Source organism: Coloeus monedula (assembly GCF_965178545.1).
Source record: "Coloeus monedula genome assembly, chromosome: 3".
In the NCBI taxonomy this organism is placed as follows: Eukaryota; Metazoa; Chordata; class Aves; order Passeriformes; family Corvidae; genus Coloeus; species Coloeus monedula.
The window spans coordinates 113,605,417-113,624,789 of record NC_138783.1 but is presented as its reverse complement, the minus strand read 5'-3'; the positions used below and the strand labels follow the sequence as shown (position 1 = coordinate 113,624,789).

Sequence of the window (19,373 nt, the reverse complement as noted above, 5' to 3'; positions counted from 1 at the left end):
ACAGTGCACAACTTCTTTCATACAGAGAAAATACGAAAGTGAATTCTAATTTAAGCAAGAGGCAGTGAGGTGCACAGGCTGCACATCCCCCTGCCATGTTTCAAAACGGTACTACTTATTTAGAGGAAACTTCTGAAAATTGTAACACTGTTTTAGTTTTGAATAATCATGTTTTACACAAGATTTTCCAGTGTTATCTCAGCCTTTGTTGCAGTGTATGTGCAGTTAAGTATCTGTGTATGTAAGCCCACTGACAATTCTTCAGCATTAAAGTAACATGCAATATTAATTAAACATGAAATGCTTGCAGTTTTGAGGAAGAAAACAATATTGTATCAACTGTATAACCCATCTGGTAAAAGTGAATTAAACCATTATGGTATTTTCCTATAGAACTCTTCATTACATCCACAAGGTTTGTCTTGGAAGAAAGACATTCAGGCTGGAATCGAAAAAAAAGCTCCATCTTCAAGTTCTAACACATACACGAAACACCCTCACACACTTTAATCCCTATGGATTCTTACTGGCATTATAATATTTTTCTGGAAGTAACACTGTGGTGCTGAGTGCTAGATATTAATTTTAAAGATCACATGGAAACAAGATATGGTAATGATTACATCATGGCAACAATGTAATGTCAAAAATAACTACAACATTCAGTTTTCCATGAAATATGCACATTCCTCCTACATGAAAAACAAAATCACAACGTTTCACATTAAAGAAGCAACAAAAAGATGTACAAGTATTCCTTTTTAAAAAACTTTTCTGTGAAGTTAGGCAGCTGAGCACTATGGAACTGCCCTCTTCGATTTATGATCATTTCCTTTATCCTGAAGAAAGGATAAAGGAATACCTAATACACAGATTTTTAACAATATTAAGTACCATGCAGGTTTAACCTACGTTTTATTTGAATCTATGCTATCAACTCTAGGGAAAATGTGCTTTTACAAATGAGAGCCTTCCAACAGTGACTTGCCCAGGAAGGCTCCTTGAGTGCACTCTATGAGCAAACTGAAGCTGTACCTGAGTGGAGTTGGATAGTTGGTTTTTCCACGGCTCCTCTGCGCTGCTGGTCAGGTTTGTGCGGTTATGAGGTAGAGAGAGTGCGTTTCGCTGCAGGTAAGGCACGTTTCCATTACTTCCACTTTCTGTTATGTGATTATTGCCTATCAAAATAGTGTCTGTACTACCCAGCGTTCTTGCTGTGCTGCAGGGAACGGGGCCTGCTGGAAAGGGTCCATTAGCCATAGGCTGCCCGGGGCAGGCGGGACGGATTCCACGCTGAGCGACATTAGGCACTCTGGTCAGAGCAACCTGCGGCTGCTGGCCAGAGACAGAGTTTGTAGGCAGTGATGAATCAGCTGTTGGCCCGTTAGGAATTCCAGTAGATCGTACCTGTGCAACTCCTGTTTGTCTCATCTAATGGAACATGAACAAAGCACAACAACATTGGCTGTGGAACTGAGAAAAGAAGGATCATACAAGGTTTGTGTACTTTATTGCACTGGTCAGTTCCAATTTTATCCTCATTTTAAGATCTTCACAGTTGCTTTTGAGAACAAAGATGACTGGCTCATAAAAATACTGAGTAAATTTTAAGTAAAGCTATCAGCACACTTTTTTTTCTTGGCCCTTCAGTTTGAGTGTTTTACTGCTGATGCTGGACAGACAGGGAGAGAGAAGTGAACAATGACAGGACGAGAGAAAAGCTGCAATACTATTTATTACAGCCAAGTATTTTCAAGCAAGACTGCTTGTAGATGTGTCCACTCACTTTACTTTGAAAGTGTGGCTTGAAAACTTTTACATTAACCAGCTGCCCTATAATAAAACACAACTGAACTCATTACATTTCAACAACTAATCCACAACTATTCTTTATCCAAAAAAAATGAATTAACGTAACGCAGCAAAGGGCATGTGAACTCTACACAACAGAAATTCTTTAGAATTCTAGAAACACAACAGACTCCATTACTGACAAGACTGTCGTAGATAAGAAAAATATTTTTGTTCTCACCTGCTGGTGTTGCTGCATCAAGACAAACTGACTCTCCAGCTGTTCCAGCATAAGTTTCTGTGCTGGATTTAGATTATTTCGGTTTGCACGCAGCTGTTCCAAGTGCTAAAAAAACAGCAGTGTGGTTCATAATCATTAAAATTGCATGGGCTTTTTAATAACTTCCTTGCATAAAATACTAAAAAGTATCCATGAAGATAAGACTTGTAAAGCTGAAAATAATCAAGATTTCTGCTGAAGACTCAAACATCTTTCCATACACTCTCTTGCAAACAAACCTTATTACTAGTTAGTAAAACTAAAGAGACTCTGTAAATTATTTGAGAGTATAATTATTACTGCCACACTAAAATTAAGTGTGCTGGTACCATAAAAGAAAACTACATTCAAGTATGATTAGATAGAATCCTTATCATAATTACGTAGATTTTAACCTTTTTGTATTGTGCTATTTTTTTATTAATACTGTTCATCAGAAAGTGAATTAAACCTATAGGCACACATGGAAACTTCTCCTGAAAATACAGAAAAAACCCTGAAAATGGCATGATTTAATTACAGAGTTACGATATTGATCTCATTTTCAACTGATAAACCGAGGTAACTATTACCAAAAATCTGATCTCTGTATTCATTTTAAAATACTCAGCACCCCACATCATTCTACCAATAAGTCTGCTGCTGTGAAGTGGTATGACTTAAAAAGCAGATGAAGATGGTTCATGCCAAAATCCCTGGATTAACAGTACCTTCCACTAAATTCCCTCTGGAGGGGAGTGCAATGAATAATATATATACACACATGTATATGCATGTATATATAACATGTTATATCCATCGAGCCTTTGAGCTGCCAATTTTGAAAGGCCAACTTTGAAGATGCAACGAAGTCTTTTTTATTCACTCTCCTCTTGCATCACACATTTTTGGCTCTCCTGTTTATATATGCTGGAACCTTGACAAGCTATTGCCAGCACATCCAGTCTACTGTACTCAAGAGAGGCCTACTAAGGTTCTGCTTAGAGGAGGAAGTTGGATCTGAAAAAAGGTGAGACTGAAAAGAGGAAAAAGTAGTAAAATATAAAATAAGCACAGAGAAATAATGAGAATGCTGAGGGGGAGAGAGAGAGAGCAGTACGGAAGAATGACTGAGGAAGGACCAAAGGGGTGGGGAGCCAGGGAGGGAAAATTATACAGTATAATAAAGCCAATATTGTTCAGACAGAGAAACAGCTGAAGAACTATATTGGAACTGAGGGGAACACTGCTCAGTTAATGAAAATGCCTTCTGCCTCTGCACTGTGCTCCCTCCTATTTCTCTTTGCATCCAAAGCAGTATCTGGAACGCATGGGTAAAAGTTTCCAGCAGGGCCTGATTTTCAATATATGGAATTCCTGCTGAAGCTCACTGCATGCCCTAACAAACTGAAGAGACAACAAAACTTCCCCAAAAAAACCACCTGAAACAAGATTTCCAAACTAAAATCTAGCATTTCATATAATTGTATTAGGTGACATAAAATACAAAAAAGCAGCAGCAGATTTCATTGGAGTAATCATTTTGTAGAATGTGCTTGTTTGTTTATGCAGTTCGATATGAGAAGCTACCTCAGAGGAAGAGATGGTATTACAATACTTCTACACCTCTTTCAATATCCCCCACATTACAACAAGTCACAAAACTCACTTTGCACACGTGTGTGACAATTTGCATATCTGTCTTTAAAACGTCATAAGAAAAAATATTACTGTATGTTCTTGCTTTATAAATTATAAAATTCATACAATGTAAGTGTTCAATTTCTGCTAGAGATCATTTAGTTTACTATCTCACATAGAGAGGCCATAATATTAGAAGAACTTGAAATACACCCTGGGAATTATTTGGTAGTATTTTACACTGAATTTCAGGAATGTGAAACTAGAACATGTCCCAGATTTATTTTCTTAAAAGGAAGAAGGAAAGGAATAAAAAATATAACAGAGCTTCTCAAGATCTCCCATACCTACCTGTAATTTCTGTGGTGTCAAACACCAAGAATGAATTTGTTGCTGTACAGGAGGATGTGACACTGTATGGCCACTGCTCCAAACATCTGAAGTATTCTGAGAGAAAACGTTACATTAAAATCTGTGACTATCAAAGGGCCAACAAAATTTCTTTTACTATCTAGATTTCATCTTATTCATGTAAGAACTAGTCATTGTTTCAAGAATAATAATATAAGAACATATAATATAATATAATATAATAGTAAGAATGTACTAAAATATACCAAGTCTCATTCTACCATTCCCAATAGTATCAAAGTAGTCTGAGGAAAAAGTTAATGATACCTAATACCATAAGGAGAAACAAGCAAATCAAATTATGCAATTAACTTAAATGTATGCTACTTTTAAAACTGAATACTTTATCTACTATAACACTATTACATGATGATGAAACACTTGAATTCTAAATATAAGCAAAGGCAATAGACAGGATGACATGATTGTCTCCCTCTCAATCATCAGACTACAACTGTACTTCTTCACTGACACAACTACAACTGCAGTACAGTGCCACCAACCTGCACTGCCCTTATGCACCTCCTGTCTGAGCTGGAATCTGATTAAACATATCACTGAAAAATGTTTTTTAAAATTTCTAAAAACATTCCCCACCTTGATGCCAAAGGATTAATTTACAGCACAAATTCTGTGCCTGCTGCATCATTTCAATGCATATTTCCATATAATTTTGGTAGGGGCTCTAGTTCATTGGAATATATACCTTTGTTGGACTAGATGTTCTTTTCCTCTTGGCAGGACTGGTCAGGTCATCTACTTGGCTAGAAGGAATCATGTGTAGTGGCAAGGATTGCTGTGAAATTGGTGTTTGAGTGAGGCCTAGTACAGGTTCAGTATTTGGATGATGAGGTTTACAAGCCTAAGAATCACAGAAGGAAGACAAAAATATGGTTCTATATATTCTTAATGCTTTCCTTTCAATTTTATAATTTTAACAGCCCACATATATTAAAAGGGCCGAGTAGATTTTCTGAAGCTGATCTCAATAACTGAAAAATCAGTTTCCATATGGTCATCAATGGAGGAATGTGTACCTTTCACGGGATTATTAAACCACTGCAGCATTTCTATTTAAGATGAAATCTTTTAAAATAATGAAAATCCACAAAGGTTCTAAATTGGTACCCCCATATTTCTCCCACATTACAGGGAGCTCCTTGATCTAATATCCCTCTGCAAATAAATCAAAGGCTTCTTTTAATAAAAGCCAATCCTGTGCTCAATAAAATAAGCTTGACCACTACCGATTGTAAAGAACCCTTAAAGCTGGGCACCTGCAGAACATAACCCAACTTCTCACCTGCTGTGCTGTGTTCATGGCACCCTGCCTGGAGGTAAGCTCTGCGGGGATTGGTAGGCTCCATGCCTCCTCAATACTAGGAAGTAATTTAGTTTTATTCTGTAGACTACCTTGTGGAAGGTTACACAACTGAGCCTAGGAAAAATTATGTAAAAAGCAAATTTAACACAAGCCTACTTTAGTAAGAGCAAGTCCATGAAATCTTCCTAAATGCTGTAGCTAATTATGTCTTAAAGAGAGGATAGATTTAAAATTTTGGGGTTTAGAAAGGTGCTAGGTATAAAGAGGGTAACCAGAATATAAACCTTTGTGAGAATCAGAACAAAGATGAGCTCTGGATTCAGAGGTCTCATAATTCCTTTTTTCTGAAATTGCAAACAAGAGTGAAAGATAGTGTGTTGCGTATTCTCACTATATGTTATGAGAACTTAAAAATGTAGACAAATACAAAGAAAAAAGCAAAATGATGTAAAACAGTATGCTTTGATTAAATGTGCAAAATAGGGTTTATAAGGAATTAAGTTCCACTTAAAAAATGAAGAAATAAAATATTACAGGCTATGATATGCTTACAGTACACATGAAAACAGGTTATACACACCACAAACAACTGCAAGTTAAACTCGTGTGTGACTTCTCCCCTCCCCTCTGCTGTGTGTTTGAAGAGTATTTCCCGCTGCTTAAAATGTTAGTTTTACCTGTAAATACTTTATCCGTGCTGCAAGTGCAGAGGTATTACTACAATTTTTGCTCCTAGTTGCATTTAAGTAGCATTTAATGGCATCCTGAGGCTGGTTGCAGGACTCATAGAGTGTGCCTAGGTCCATCCAGGCTGCAGCATGGCCATGGTCCAATTGTACAGCACAGATATAGGCCTGTAAAGCATCCATAGGCTGATTTTGCTGTTGGTACAGCACACTGAATAGAAAGATTAGTGAAGTTGAGAATTAATAACAAAGTCAAGACACAAGCAAACATACACATCCCCTCCCCCAACCCCTTAATAAACACTGGCATTGTATAAACCATAGTAATAAAAAGAAATGTATAAAAGTTTAACATGCAAAATTCACATACGTAACATATTCAGTATTTTAAAAAATTGAGAAAGCAAATACAAATTCATTATTTAAACTTCAAATCGGACAAGTCTGAAAACATGGAGGTATAAATGAAAAAAATTTTACAGTCCCTCTGAGTTAACAAAGGAGTTTAAAAGCTGATATTCTTTATTTATACATATTAGCATGGAATTGTATCATTGCATCACCCTGTATCATTCTTACCCTATTGAACACCATGTATCTGCACTTGCTTCTGATTTATCAATAGATTGCCTATAAGATATAAAGGCATCCTGAACTTTCCCAATACTTGAATAGCACCTGGGAGAAGAAAAAAAGAACTTTGGTAGTATTTATAGAAGGTAATCATTGAGCATGGCTTACCAAGACTGATCTGATAAATGTTAAGTCATGCAAATAAACACTCAACATTTGCTGTTTCTGAATGCCGGTCATAAGCAGACTCAAACATCTTAACATGTATTACTAATTATTTATTTAAGCACACCAAAGATACTTAAACCCTGGATTACTACATTTGTAAGGGAAACAGCCATACCACATTTGAAAGACTTGCATTTCTTTCACTTGTGATACCTTATCAGTCAATAAAAACAGTATCTATCAACAGAGAGCATTACAGCAAAACAATTGAGTTACCCATTTCATCAAACAAATGGTTATAAAACTTAATGCTCTTCAAGACAGAATTACGGAGAGATACGGACCAACTCAATCAGGATGGTTCCTGACTGCCTGGGAGGCTTTTTATGTGCCTTTCCTCCATCTCAGTCATACTTGAGTAATGAACAAAACTGTTACTTGTACTGCATATCTAGAGCACCAAATTTTGTAAAAAAAATCATGTGATTCTGTGTTTTTTTATAATGTCTTACTTCAGTATTTTTCATGCACAAATTCTAAGGTATTCTGGCATTAAAGAGAACTACAATTATACCAAAGGGAGTAATACCTACATTTTTAAAATTAAAAGCTCCAAATAAAGCCAAGATCAAATATCCATCTAAATATGTTTACTAGTTTAATCAACAATAACTGTGTCTTGTATTGTTTGTAACAGGTTTCCCTGTTGGAAAAAGGCCTGACAACTTTCAAAACACATAAATAACAAAAGAAAATGTATTCTACTAAATAATAAAAAACAAGCAGAACAGTACAGGCAAAGGTCTGTCAAACATGCTACACTTTCAAGTATTTTGAGGCACACTAGGAAAGGAATACAATAAAATATAGTATTACTTTGCCTAAAAGCATCCATTAAGTCTGAATACAGAGTTTCAGGAGATTGTTTTAATGACAATCTAACCTGATGTCCAACAAACATGTTTCACTCTGCCTGTGTATCACACACATAAAGCCTCTCATTAGGGTAGCACTAACATTAGGCCCCCTCAAAACTTTGGGAGATGCGACTTTTCCAGTGGGAGAGGAGGTTGGTGGCAGTATATTTTTGAAAGACAGCTTTAACCAACTTGCTGTCTGGTTTGGACAACCAGCAGAGGAAGGAACAGCACAAGGGAATACTTGAGGAGGGAAAAAAGAGTGAATACACAACCCCATAACCCTGTTCTCCTCTTCTCCTGCCAGTGTACAGACTGGAGAAATGGGGCACAGCAACGTATTTGCTCTAGCCCTCCTTGTAAAACACAGGAGATGCTCCCACTAAATTCTCCACCCCATTTCCTGCATTTCTGCCCCTTGTCTGCAGGGTCCTTGGCTTCATCCGGACCACCTGAGAGCAGAGCACAGCAGCTGCACATTGGGAGGAGCCCCAGCTCTGTCCTGCCTGAGAACTCCATTTGCTCAAGGCACCTGGAATGTGACTACTGAAGAAAAAACAGGATTTCAGCCCAGTGGAAGGTAAGATGCACAAGATGATCCCTGGCTCATTTTCCCTTTTCCCTCCACGGACTTGCCCTGCCCCTCTGCCCCGCACACTCGGTTCTGGTGCCGGCTGGATGAAGATCCCTGTTTTACAGGAACAGCTGGAGAAATATAATTAGCATGACAGAATCAAAAATAGGTTCCAGCTGTATGTGACCAGAATTCCCAAGAATGTCAGCTGGAACACACTGTGGTTAGGATATTCATTTTATTTTTGCCTCATTCTTTTAAAATGTATTCCTCAACAGAATGCCCTCCAAGCTTTCTCCAAACCCAAGTATTTCAATAGTTACTGCTGGTTTAAGTAAAGTACTCGATCTTCTTAAAAAGGACACCAGAAAAGCTAATCAAATTTGTATGATTTACATCTGGAAATGTTATTTTTAAAGTAAAAAATATTGTCAAAGGCTGCAAAATTAACTAAACACTTAAGCACATGAATTTATCAGCCTGAGCTATACATTCCCATGTGTGTCCTTTAAAAATGGATGTCAGCCTAGGAAAATATTTGTATTTTAGTGCAAAAACTGAGATTAGAGAGAGATTCTGAGATAATACAGAGAGAAAGAATTACGAAGAAGTTATCAAGAAAAGTAACAAGATTCACAGAGGATTTACAAAAAAGAGGGAGAGAACAGAAGATGGAGGAGGAGAAACAGGTAAAGCCAGGCAGAATATATTCAGATTACTGTAAATGTGTAGACTGAATAATAACTACAATAAAAGCAGAGCCACTTGGGTAACATACTTCATTTCAACTTCCAATCTATATTCATCCCAAATATGTTAGCACCTTATATTTTTACACACTTCCCAGAAAACTTAAGACTTCAGTAGATATACACAAACTTTCCCTTCATTTTTCCTCTGAAAGGATTAAGAACAAAACCAGTGTAAGATACTCACAATAGTGAGTAACCTCAAAATAATTTACAAATATAGTTACAGTGTCTATAAATTTCTCACCTTCCAAGGAAATACCAGGATTGACCAGAATTTGGATCTGCTTCTAGAGATTTCTGGAGATACTGTATAGCATAGCTTTCCTTGGTTGCCTTGTCCCCAAGCTGATCCACGGTGTGATGCATCCAGCCTACAAAAAGAATCCACAAATGGGAGAAGTGAAATTCCCCAAGACCATTTAATACTCTGGCACAGCAGGACTTTGTAGCATTGGTTGTCTCTTTAAAAATAACAACATCAAGCAATAACACCACTTATATATAACATTATGAAATTTTAAAAACTTCTAAAGTTCTACACTAAAATTACAGGCCAAAAAAGACCCAAAGTTAAAAATACTTCCACATACTTTCAAAGCACTTTTTTGGGTTTAAACAATTTTCTAAGAGATTAGTAGCACTATTATGAATTACTCAACCTTCTGCTATAAAAGTGAATGTTAACTCTTTCCTCCTCTGAACACAGACCCCCTCCCTGACATTGTGGAAAATACCACCATTCTCCCTGTCACACATAGCAATTATGGTTTTTATATATATGTGTGCATGTGTATGTATGTATAAAACATGTACAACATCTACATATTATGTTGTTCACCCCTTTTCTTCAAAATCCTTGTATTTGTCCCATATCTACATTTGGACTGAGAATTTCTGCATCTCCACTCAAATCTTTCTTACATTGTCATTTCCTCTTCACTAATACAATGTACTTTCCATTCACCTTGACAAATGCAATCACCTCTCATCTACATAACAAATTAATCTAACCACACGTCATATTCTTTCAAATGCCTTTTCTTCTTTCATTACATTAGACAAATTATTCATCCCCACTTTAAAGGCCTCCCACAACCCATCTTCCCCAATAATATTTTACATGCTATTAAAATGCATCTTTGCTCTAGCACTGATGCAAGGCTTGGTTACCACTTCAAACAAAGCACCTTCATCACCTTCTCCAGCTGCTCCTCATCTGCCTCTATGCTCAGATGAATTCCTTCAAGCAGCCACAAAACCATCTCACTGCTGTTCATAAGATGAGTACAAACGAGGAAATCTTTTGTGGCCAGCAGCTGGCTGGCTGAAATCACTGCATACCACAGTGCTCAGCAATGTCTTGCTGTTTGCTCAGTAGCCATGTATTTGTATCTACAAGTCACTGCTTTTCAGAAAACATTTGTAAAATATAAGATGTGACAAAGGACTGTCCCTGCGTGTTTAGAGTGTCCCACCCATACACAGCCCCTTGTGGAACACGATGACACCAATTTCGTAAACACCCAAGGTTTGTATAAAGTTTGGTTACTGACAGAGTTGTGCACATACCTGCACTGCCTGTCCATTTAAAACCTCTGTGAGCTTACATTTCCAGCACACAAAATTTGTGCTTTTTGATAAAGTCTAACTACACAGACAGGCAAGACTGAGGACTGAACTGATGAGCATCTGCAGCCTTACCTCACTCTCTGTAATTACAATTGCCTTTATGTTTTTTCTTCTACCTGTTCTACACAGCTCATTTTTTTATTCAATGGGCTCACACTTGTTAATAGACAGCACGCCACTTCTGCAAATGGACTGCCAACTTCCAAACTTCAAAAAAGGCAGTCAAACACAAAACTGCATCTACTGAAGAACATTTGCCTGAGGTGGTTTAAGAAGTATCAGTTGAGAATTGTGGTCACAAGCACAAGTTCAAATATTTCATGGGCTGCAAGAAATGCCAGGTTAGGAGTCAAGTAGTTACAGTGCTGAAAAAAGTACTTTATCTTGACTGAAAATCGATCAAGTCAAAAATCTACCGATTGGGGGGGGGGGAAAATAAAAACCCCAGTGATTTTTGCAGACACATAACACAACTTTGTGTCATTAAATTAATAAACAAGCTATTATTTTGATTCAAATCCCAAGCCTCTGAAGTTCTTCAGCATACAGAAAATACTTGTGCTTTAAGAAAAAAAGGCTTCTGTGAGGTTGGTTACTGGAATTCACCTAAGCAACTGTACATTAAGGGTATATGTACCAGGTGCTGTTCCAGACAGAGCCTGAGATAAAGATAATAGTTCAGGGATTATGAACAAGGGTAAAAAAGACATTAAACAATTTCCTCTATCTTTAGAAACCTTGTGTGCCTATTTTCTGTTTCATCAGAACCTTGCTGGATTGAAAGATAACATGTTGTATCCTTGTGAGATCTTTACTGAGGTTCACTGATAAAAAAGAATGAGTCTATTTCTAGAAGACAGAAATGAGAACCAGCAATCCCTATCTGGTTTCTCTGCTGAAACAAGGGTTGCTTCCCAATTTTATCTTCCTGCACAGGGAGTTGAAAAAGGTAGAAGGCAAGAAAGGGAGAGCAAACAAATGTTGTCCACTAGAATAGCACAGGCAGAGGAAACTGGATCTGTTCTTGAGCATAAAATGAAGAATGTACATAAAGAAGGCGATGGAAAACCCCTGCTAAGCTGTGCAGTTTCCCATTTACAAGACCTATCTCCAATTCTCAACCAGCATAATTGACTATTTTTCCAGTACTGGGACATTTTTAAGATGATAAACCAAACTCCAGACCTTGTCCATACTTCACAAATGTTCCATGCTCTTTTGCAGATCTGTGCAATCCCATTTGGAACAAATCCCTCTGATGTGCTAGCCTAGCTCACGTGCCTTTTCTTCATGCTTATCAATCATTCTCACACTGAACTTGTGACAATCACATTTTCCTCAGTAAACATGCGTGTCTCTGAAGAGATGAACTTCTTCCCCATTTCAGCACCTTGGATGCCCCATCCAACCACATGGACAGCATCCAGGAATGCTCCTAGCCAAAAGTCATTGCGAGAGCACTTAAGGAATTCTAAGCAGGTATTTATGTTGTTCTTACACTCTTCCTTATGCAGCAGCTGAATACAGCTGGAAAGAATACTGTGACAGATTTGATCTTCAGTCTCACTAATTTAATGTCATTTTGGGCAAAGTGATGAAAAGAATTGTTGTCTGGAAAGCAAATGGAACAGCAAAAGGAAGGAAGGAGCAAACTGCTCTTCTGTGACTGGAAAGATCTTACCGTGATGTCTACCTGAACTAGTGAGCACTCATCAGCTCAACTGGGTATGTGTTTATTTGGGAATCACAGGGCTTTCCTCCACAGTCACAGCTCTGGAAGCCAGCAACAGGAGCAAAGATTTTAGTAATTCTCTCACAAGACATCTGAACTTGCCTAAATTCCAATCTGGCTCAATAAACATTAACTAGCTAAGGAAAATAAACAAAAGATATTTTCAAACCGATTTTTCCTGTCAAAGCAAAAAAAAAAAAAAAAAAAAAAAAAAAAAAAAAAAAAAAGAGTTCAATCTAGAAATACAAATACAAGTATGTTTTGACTGGGTTTTGCAAGTAGCATTCTGGCAGATGGCAGGTATTTTCTATTATTTTTTCAAAGCAGCAGTGCACCACCCGGACTGTGCTTCCTGAGGAGGTGTTTTCATTACCAGCTGCTAAAGACTAAATCTGCGATAAACACCAGACTCTGATAAATACCACTGTTAACAGAGAAGAGCAAAGGAAATGGCATTATTCCTTCAATTTTCCAGTTAAGACCACTCTATCCCTTTCTCCACATTGCAGATATCCACACAACAAAACTGGGTGACCTACGCTGATTGAAATAAAGAGAGTTAATCCAGTTTTCAGACAGTAGACAATTCTCAAAGTCACTGCTCTTACTGCTAGCACAGAGACCTGTGGCAGGATTTTATGAATACAACCACGTGACTTTGCTTCTATTATGGCAACATACATCAAACAGAGATGAAAAAGAACTGGTCAGCTCTTTTGAGAAGCCTGTCTTCCACTGATCAGATGCACAGCCTTTCTGGATGAAACTGCTGACAATCCGTACTAGGTGACATAATACCAAACAAAAAAAAAAAAAAAAAATTCAAAGGGCTTACTGAGATGTAAGCAACACTGCCCTGTGAGAGCAAAAAGAGCAGCACCCAGAGTCCTGCAGCAAACTCCTCCAGCAGTTTCACTTGTGATTTCACAGAGATGACTCAAAATTAGCCCCACTGATTTTGACATTTTGTCACAGAGTACAAATTATCCCACTCCAAATCCATACACAACCTGCATCACAGAAAAAGAAAGCACTGTGGCTATAACTTAAAGCCAGTTACAAATTTGAGTTAAATGACCTTTATGTGAAGAGGGGGAAAAAAAAATAATGGGCATAAGCAGGCTAAATTAATATATAGAATAATAAATCAGATGAAGAACATGGAGAAGGTGAATGAAGAAGTTCTGTACTGGGTTGAACAATTTTAACAAAATATTCTGGAAATACTTTTATATGGCATGAAGGACAAAAGCATTTTATTCTACCCACTTTTTAGATTATCTAAAAATTATTTATCAGCTTTCTATAAACATGGAAAATGACAATTTAAAAAACAGTAATTCCTTTTCACTTCTTATGTGGGTTTTTTTACGGAACCTCATGATAAACCTTTTAGTTACAGAAATAGGCTTTCATTATATTGTATAATTAAAGAGAATGAAAATGTAAATTTTTCAGTTGCCATGTTCTTCTAGTCTGACACAGAGTATTTAGGTTTACTGCATTTAGCCTGGCTACTCAAGGGATGTTATCAGAGGCAGAACAGAGAACACAGAATTCCAACTGCTGCCCTCTTTCTCTGAAAGACCACCCTCTCACTGCCCAAAACCTAACACACATACTGCAGCAAGCCTAAGAGCTTTTTAATTTCGTAAGTTTAATTAAAATATTTTCCTCCTCTCTTATTTACTTGACTGTCTACTGCTACATGTTCTACTTGGGTGCAAATCTCACGTACCGTGCGCAGTGTGCCTAAGACTCGCTTTGGAAACGGAGCCTTAGAAAACACTGCTGAAGGCAAAGGTGGAAAAAACGTAACACAGAGGAAAATAGAAGTTAATTTTACATACCTAACTGCTGTAAGACAGTTGCTTTTACTTGTGCAGGAAGGTTTTCGATCTGCAAAAGCTGTTCATAAGCTTCCTTTGCAGAGTGATACTTTCTCTGCAAAAGGAAAAAAGTAAATGGATTAATCATAGAGCTTACAACAGATCACCAATAGCAACAATTTCACAGCACTGACAGCACACAAACACATTGACAAAAAATTCTAGAATTTTTTTTTTTGCATACAGTGCATATGAAAGCTTTTATGAGTGATGTATATATAAGGTAAGAGAATAACTTCCATAAATAGAGTATTTTAATAGAAACTGACTACTTAAAATAATTGAGGGAAATTTGCAAATTATTAAATTTTGTCAATTCCTCATACATGCATTATGCTTCTTACACTACAATGAATGTTCTGCTTTTAAGGGGAATACTTGAATGTGCATCTACATCTGAGAAAACCCCACACAAATTCCTCCCAGAAAATTTGTAACAAAGATCATCAGTAATTGGTGCCTGGTATAATTTTGCCTCTTTCCTTCCTTCGGTATTTTTGAACTGCCTCTTTCAAGATATTTGTTGTTCTGGTAAGAGTCCCACCACATGTAGAATTAAAAAGATTATGCCTAGATAATGAAGGTATGACATCTTATTATCTGCTGTGTAGTTTAGGTGTGCCTACAGTCTGGAAACACACAATTTTCAATTCCCTATACAAACAGGTGTGGGTACAGTGAACACATTTCCAGGTTATGATTGGGTCTCTCTTGACTTCTGTGAACTGTATGAGCTGTTTTGTATATATTAAAGGTTAAGACTTCTCAATCATTACGTGATAAATTATTTGCTAATAATTTCAGCATTTATCTTTGCATTCCCTAACAATAATTGCCTAAAAGTGAACGTATTTTAACTTTTAAACTGTTCTGTGCCTCCTCTTCCACAAATATGCTTTCAGATAATTCAACATTAGACTTCATCCTGGCAAACAGATGAAGAGAGTATTAAAATAAATGGGGCCACCTAAATGCAAATGACTATGGCTTAATTACATTTGTTTTAAGCAAGGAGTACACAGTAATGAGTATTGGTATTTTGAAGGGACAACTGGGGAGAAGACTCTAAACAATTAAATACCTACTAGAACTTAAAAATGTTATCAAGTTCTTGAAATCTCAAAATCACAAAAGACAACTCTGGTGATTTTAAAACCTTATTCTAATCAGGAAGAAAATTAAAGCAGCAATTACATACTTTCAAATGGAACAAGGGGAAGTTGGTAGAAAAGATTTTTAATTGGTGTTCATGAAATGCAGACAACTGGTAAGAAAACAAATAATATAAATAAATAAAATATCCATGTCCAGCAAAAGAAAAACAATCAGGAAAAAATTTTAAATTTAGCATCGGGAACAAAATTTGTAGTTTATGACTATGGATGTTAAGCAAATGAACAGAAGTTCACTGTAGAGCATGACAGCAGAGGCAGCAATCCAGATGTCAAATTAGGTAAATGTTAGTGCCTAATAGTCACACTTTGAAAAATATATTTATAGGCTCAGGAGGTTCCAGAAAGGCCTATCAAATTAGAGCGTGTTTTCCAGAGCTGGAGTATTTTTTACTTTTGTTATTTGTTGCAGCATTTACCCTTTAGGAATCTGTTTACCTAGATGCCTTAAAATACTAACAAAACCTGACTGTCACAATGTTTACATTTGGTTTTATTTCATAGAATCAGAATGGTTTGGGTTGGAAAGGACCTTAAAGATCATCTAATTCCAACCCCCTGCCATGGGCAGGGACACCTTCCACTAGATGAGGTTGCTCAAAGCTCTGTCTCACCTGACCTTGGACACTATCAGGGATGGGGCAGCCCCAGCTCCTCTGGGCAACCTGTGCCAGGGCCTCACCACCCTCACAGGGAAATCAATATGCTAATTCCAAAGTCCTTGATGTTTGGCTGCATCATGAATGGTCTTAGAAATGGAAAAGGGGAGGAGAAGCCAATCCAGCATCTTTCTACAGACACCGTACAAGCCATCTCACTTTCACATGTGAAATAATAGAATCCAGCATTAAACACCATAAAAACCACTGCTAATTCTCATCAGCACCAGGCTTGCCTCTTGTGCAGAGCCTGGCAATCCATCATTTGAAGTGCAGTACTGTGGTACTTAATTAAGGAATGAATTAACTTTTTCATTAATATTAAGAGAGTAGATAATTTTCAAGTATATGGAGAGACTCGAAAAACTGTTTCACTGTGTCCTGCAAAAGAACCCGAGCAACCAGCCTGCCTCCAAAACCTCTCTCATTATGTCAGAGATAATATTAAGAATGAAGCCAGGACTCTTTTGGTTCTCTTTATGTTCTGGTCAAATTCCAGAAAACAAGATACCCCTCCCAACCAGAACTGTGAGACAAACCAAAGAGCAGAATGCACTGAAACTTTTTTGCTCTGACTTGCACTAAAACAAAGCTCCTGCTGCCTGTATTTCTCAGCCAGAAAGCACAGCTTAAGCACAGCTAACAGTGATCACACACTTACACAGGACACCTGGCACGGTGACCTGGGGTGTTTAACTTCCTTCTGATGTGCTGCAGTAAAACAGAACTAATGTGTTGAATGGAATCTGGATGGTGGCCAAGTAAGAACCACAACAATCCATGAAGTTGCTTAATGGTGTGTTGGGATGGGATATTGCTGTCCTGTCATACAGCTTTGCACCAAAAGCATTCAGAAGAAAAATGTTCTGTTTATCAGATTTATATTTTTTATTTATATAGAAATACCTAAGGCCACTTTTCACTGTGCCATCAAAAGACAGCACTTACTTTCTAAGTGACTGAAAATACAGTTTATGTCTGTCATCCATTTCATTTACAACAGGTTTTGTTTTCATGTCACATCCCTTCCTCAGTCATATGATACCTATACACGTGGTAAAAGGGCACAACATCTACATTATGTACCCAGCCAGTCAAATCTCAAATATATCATAGCTATCTCAGTAGCCACTTGGTTTCAATTTATTCATATTCTGGAAGCTCAGGAAGTTCTGTAATTTCCCAAAAATTCACCTGAAAAGCTCTGTGGTAGCATCTGACACAGAATTAGTAACAGAGCTCTATTTGCTACTGACCTCAGATCCCTAATGTCACATGCACCGATTTAATTTGCAAATTTAAAAACTTTTAAAATTACACTTAAATTTGAAAATTTCATGTCAATTATACTTAAAAGGCACCTGGGCAACTGTGTGTGTATATGAGAAACAATATGAATATATAGATGAACTGAGAAACTTCATATTTTAAAATCAGTATATAACCTTTTAAATATAAATATAATTATAATATCATAAAAGAATTTTCCTAAAAGTTGTATTTTGGGATTTTTTTTTTTGCACTATAATTGGGAAATTAGCAAATATGTGTTTATCAAGATAGCTATTCCATTTTTTAGCATGACACTCCACATAAAAATGTTTTTAATTTAGCCAAAGCAAATAAAGTTTCTTGAGTGATTCAAGACTTAAGACTAACTTTACTAGAGCATCTGTAATCTGAATTCCACCAACTGATTACATCACATAGTTCAAAACTCAACCACACCTTACGAAAATGAGCTTAAAGCTTACCTGGATTTCATATAAGTGGGCAATGTGAAACTGAACTGTAAGAGTGGGAAAATCAAAATTATTAGTTTTAATGAACAACAGCAATTACAATGTGTTGCTTTGAAGTGAGGGATAAACAACGTTTCAAATTTATCAATGCAAACCCAAGAAATACTACATTTTGAAGACACCAAAAGAGTATTTTTTTACATTGATATATTACACTTAATATACCAGACCTGACAGAAAATGAATCTGTATCCTAGCAAAGCACAAAAACTGCGAACAGATATTGAGAAAAGCAGTCCATGGATTTTATTCGTATTTTGAAACAGAGTCCCCACTAGCCTTTCAGTAAACTTAGCAATAAAATCTCTTGAAGCTGAGGTAAGAGAACACAGGTAATACTTTCTGTACATAATCAAGCTAGAAATAAACATTTTCATTCAGCTGCCAAGACACAGACTAGCTGGGTTACAGAACATTACGTTACGCACTGCCAGCTTTACATGGGATCTTAAATTTAAGTGGCTTTTTCTTCCTTTTTAGGAATTGTCTTTCCTCTGTTAAACTCAACTAAGTGTTAATTGCAGGTAATATTCTGACTATTACTGTAAAGCATTTTCAATTCCTCATACAAATTGTCCAGAATGCCATAATACTACCAGCACCTCGTGCAGGTAAGAGGATTGCTGGGCGGAAAAAGAGAAACCAAAGTTGCTCAGGAGTAAAAGCAGAGGGAAAATTACCCTCACACTGCTCAAATCATCACAAAAAAGACTTGAGAACTGCTAATCTAGACTATCCATGAACCAGTAGATAGCTAAAGCTAATTGAGATGAACTTAATCCTCATTCTGCTTTGATGAGGAAAGAAAAGTTCCTTTGAGACAGACTTTTGCTCCATGTTCTTGAGGATTACAAATAAGAAAATACCTGTGTTTGAGTCAAGCCCAATTTATTTCAATTACACAGATTTCTTTCCCTTGAAGCTACAGAATAGTGGGACACCAAATTACCATACAGGTAATAGGGAGTTCAGGGTTTCACTCTGGGTCATAAGGGAGGGAAAAAATCTTCCTTTGTGCACTGCTTTGTCCTTCACTATAAAGACAGAAGCCGAATGCACTTTGGAAACCAGGTCAGAATGAAATGCATCATCTAAAATTTTAATAAACTTTTTGTGTTCCTTGCTAAAGGGCACATAACACACCCATTATGTTCACTGCATCATCAAACTTCACTCTGTACTGATGAAAGAAAAACCCTGCTTTTGTTTCCAGAGTTCATTATCTAAAAAATCTCTCTATTTTTTTCCTCTCCTAACAAAACCCTTTCAGTGTGAAGCTCCAAGATGAAGTGATGCCTTGGAGGGGAAAGGAAAATTAAAGGTGTCACATTAGAGACTGCCTAAATAGGAAGAAGAGATGCTTAGCACTCAAACATTTCTGCTAGGAGCACCCT

The 19,373-nt window shown here is 37.0% G+C and overlaps 1 protein-coding gene across 9 annotated transcripts in view; it reads right to left on the bottom strand.

Moving 5' to 3' along the window:
- KDM6A (lysine demethylase 6A) overlaps nt 1-19,373 on the bottom strand; it is a 151,722-nt gene that overhangs the window by 38,399 nt on the left and 93,950 nt on the right. For 3 of the 9 annotated variants that reach the window (XM_082278261.1, XM_082278262.1, XM_082278269.1), the window contains 10 exons: nt 17,932-17,966; nt 14,308-14,401; nt 9,341-9,467; nt 6,692-6,790; nt 6,104-6,323; nt 5,406-5,540; nt 4,809-4,964; nt 4,043-4,138; nt 2,033-2,137; nt 1,036-1,431 (listed from right to left, as the gene is read on the bottom strand). In XM_082278261.1, coding sequence (XP_082134387.1) covers nt 1,036-1,431; nt 2,033-2,137; nt 4,043-4,138; nt 4,809-4,964; nt 5,406-5,540; nt 6,104-6,323; nt 6,692-6,790; nt 9,341-9,467; nt 14,308-14,401; nt 17,932-17,966 — 1,463 coding nt within the window. The remainder of the gene's footprint in view (nt 1-1,035; nt 1,432-2,032; nt 2,138-4,042; nt 4,139-4,808; nt 4,965-5,405; nt 5,541-6,103; nt 6,324-6,691; nt 6,791-9,340; nt 9,468-14,307; nt 14,402-17,931; nt 17,967-19,373) is intronic. The other 6 variants (XM_082278264.1, XM_082278266.1, XM_082278263.1 and 3 more) reach the window with 3 other exon arrangements.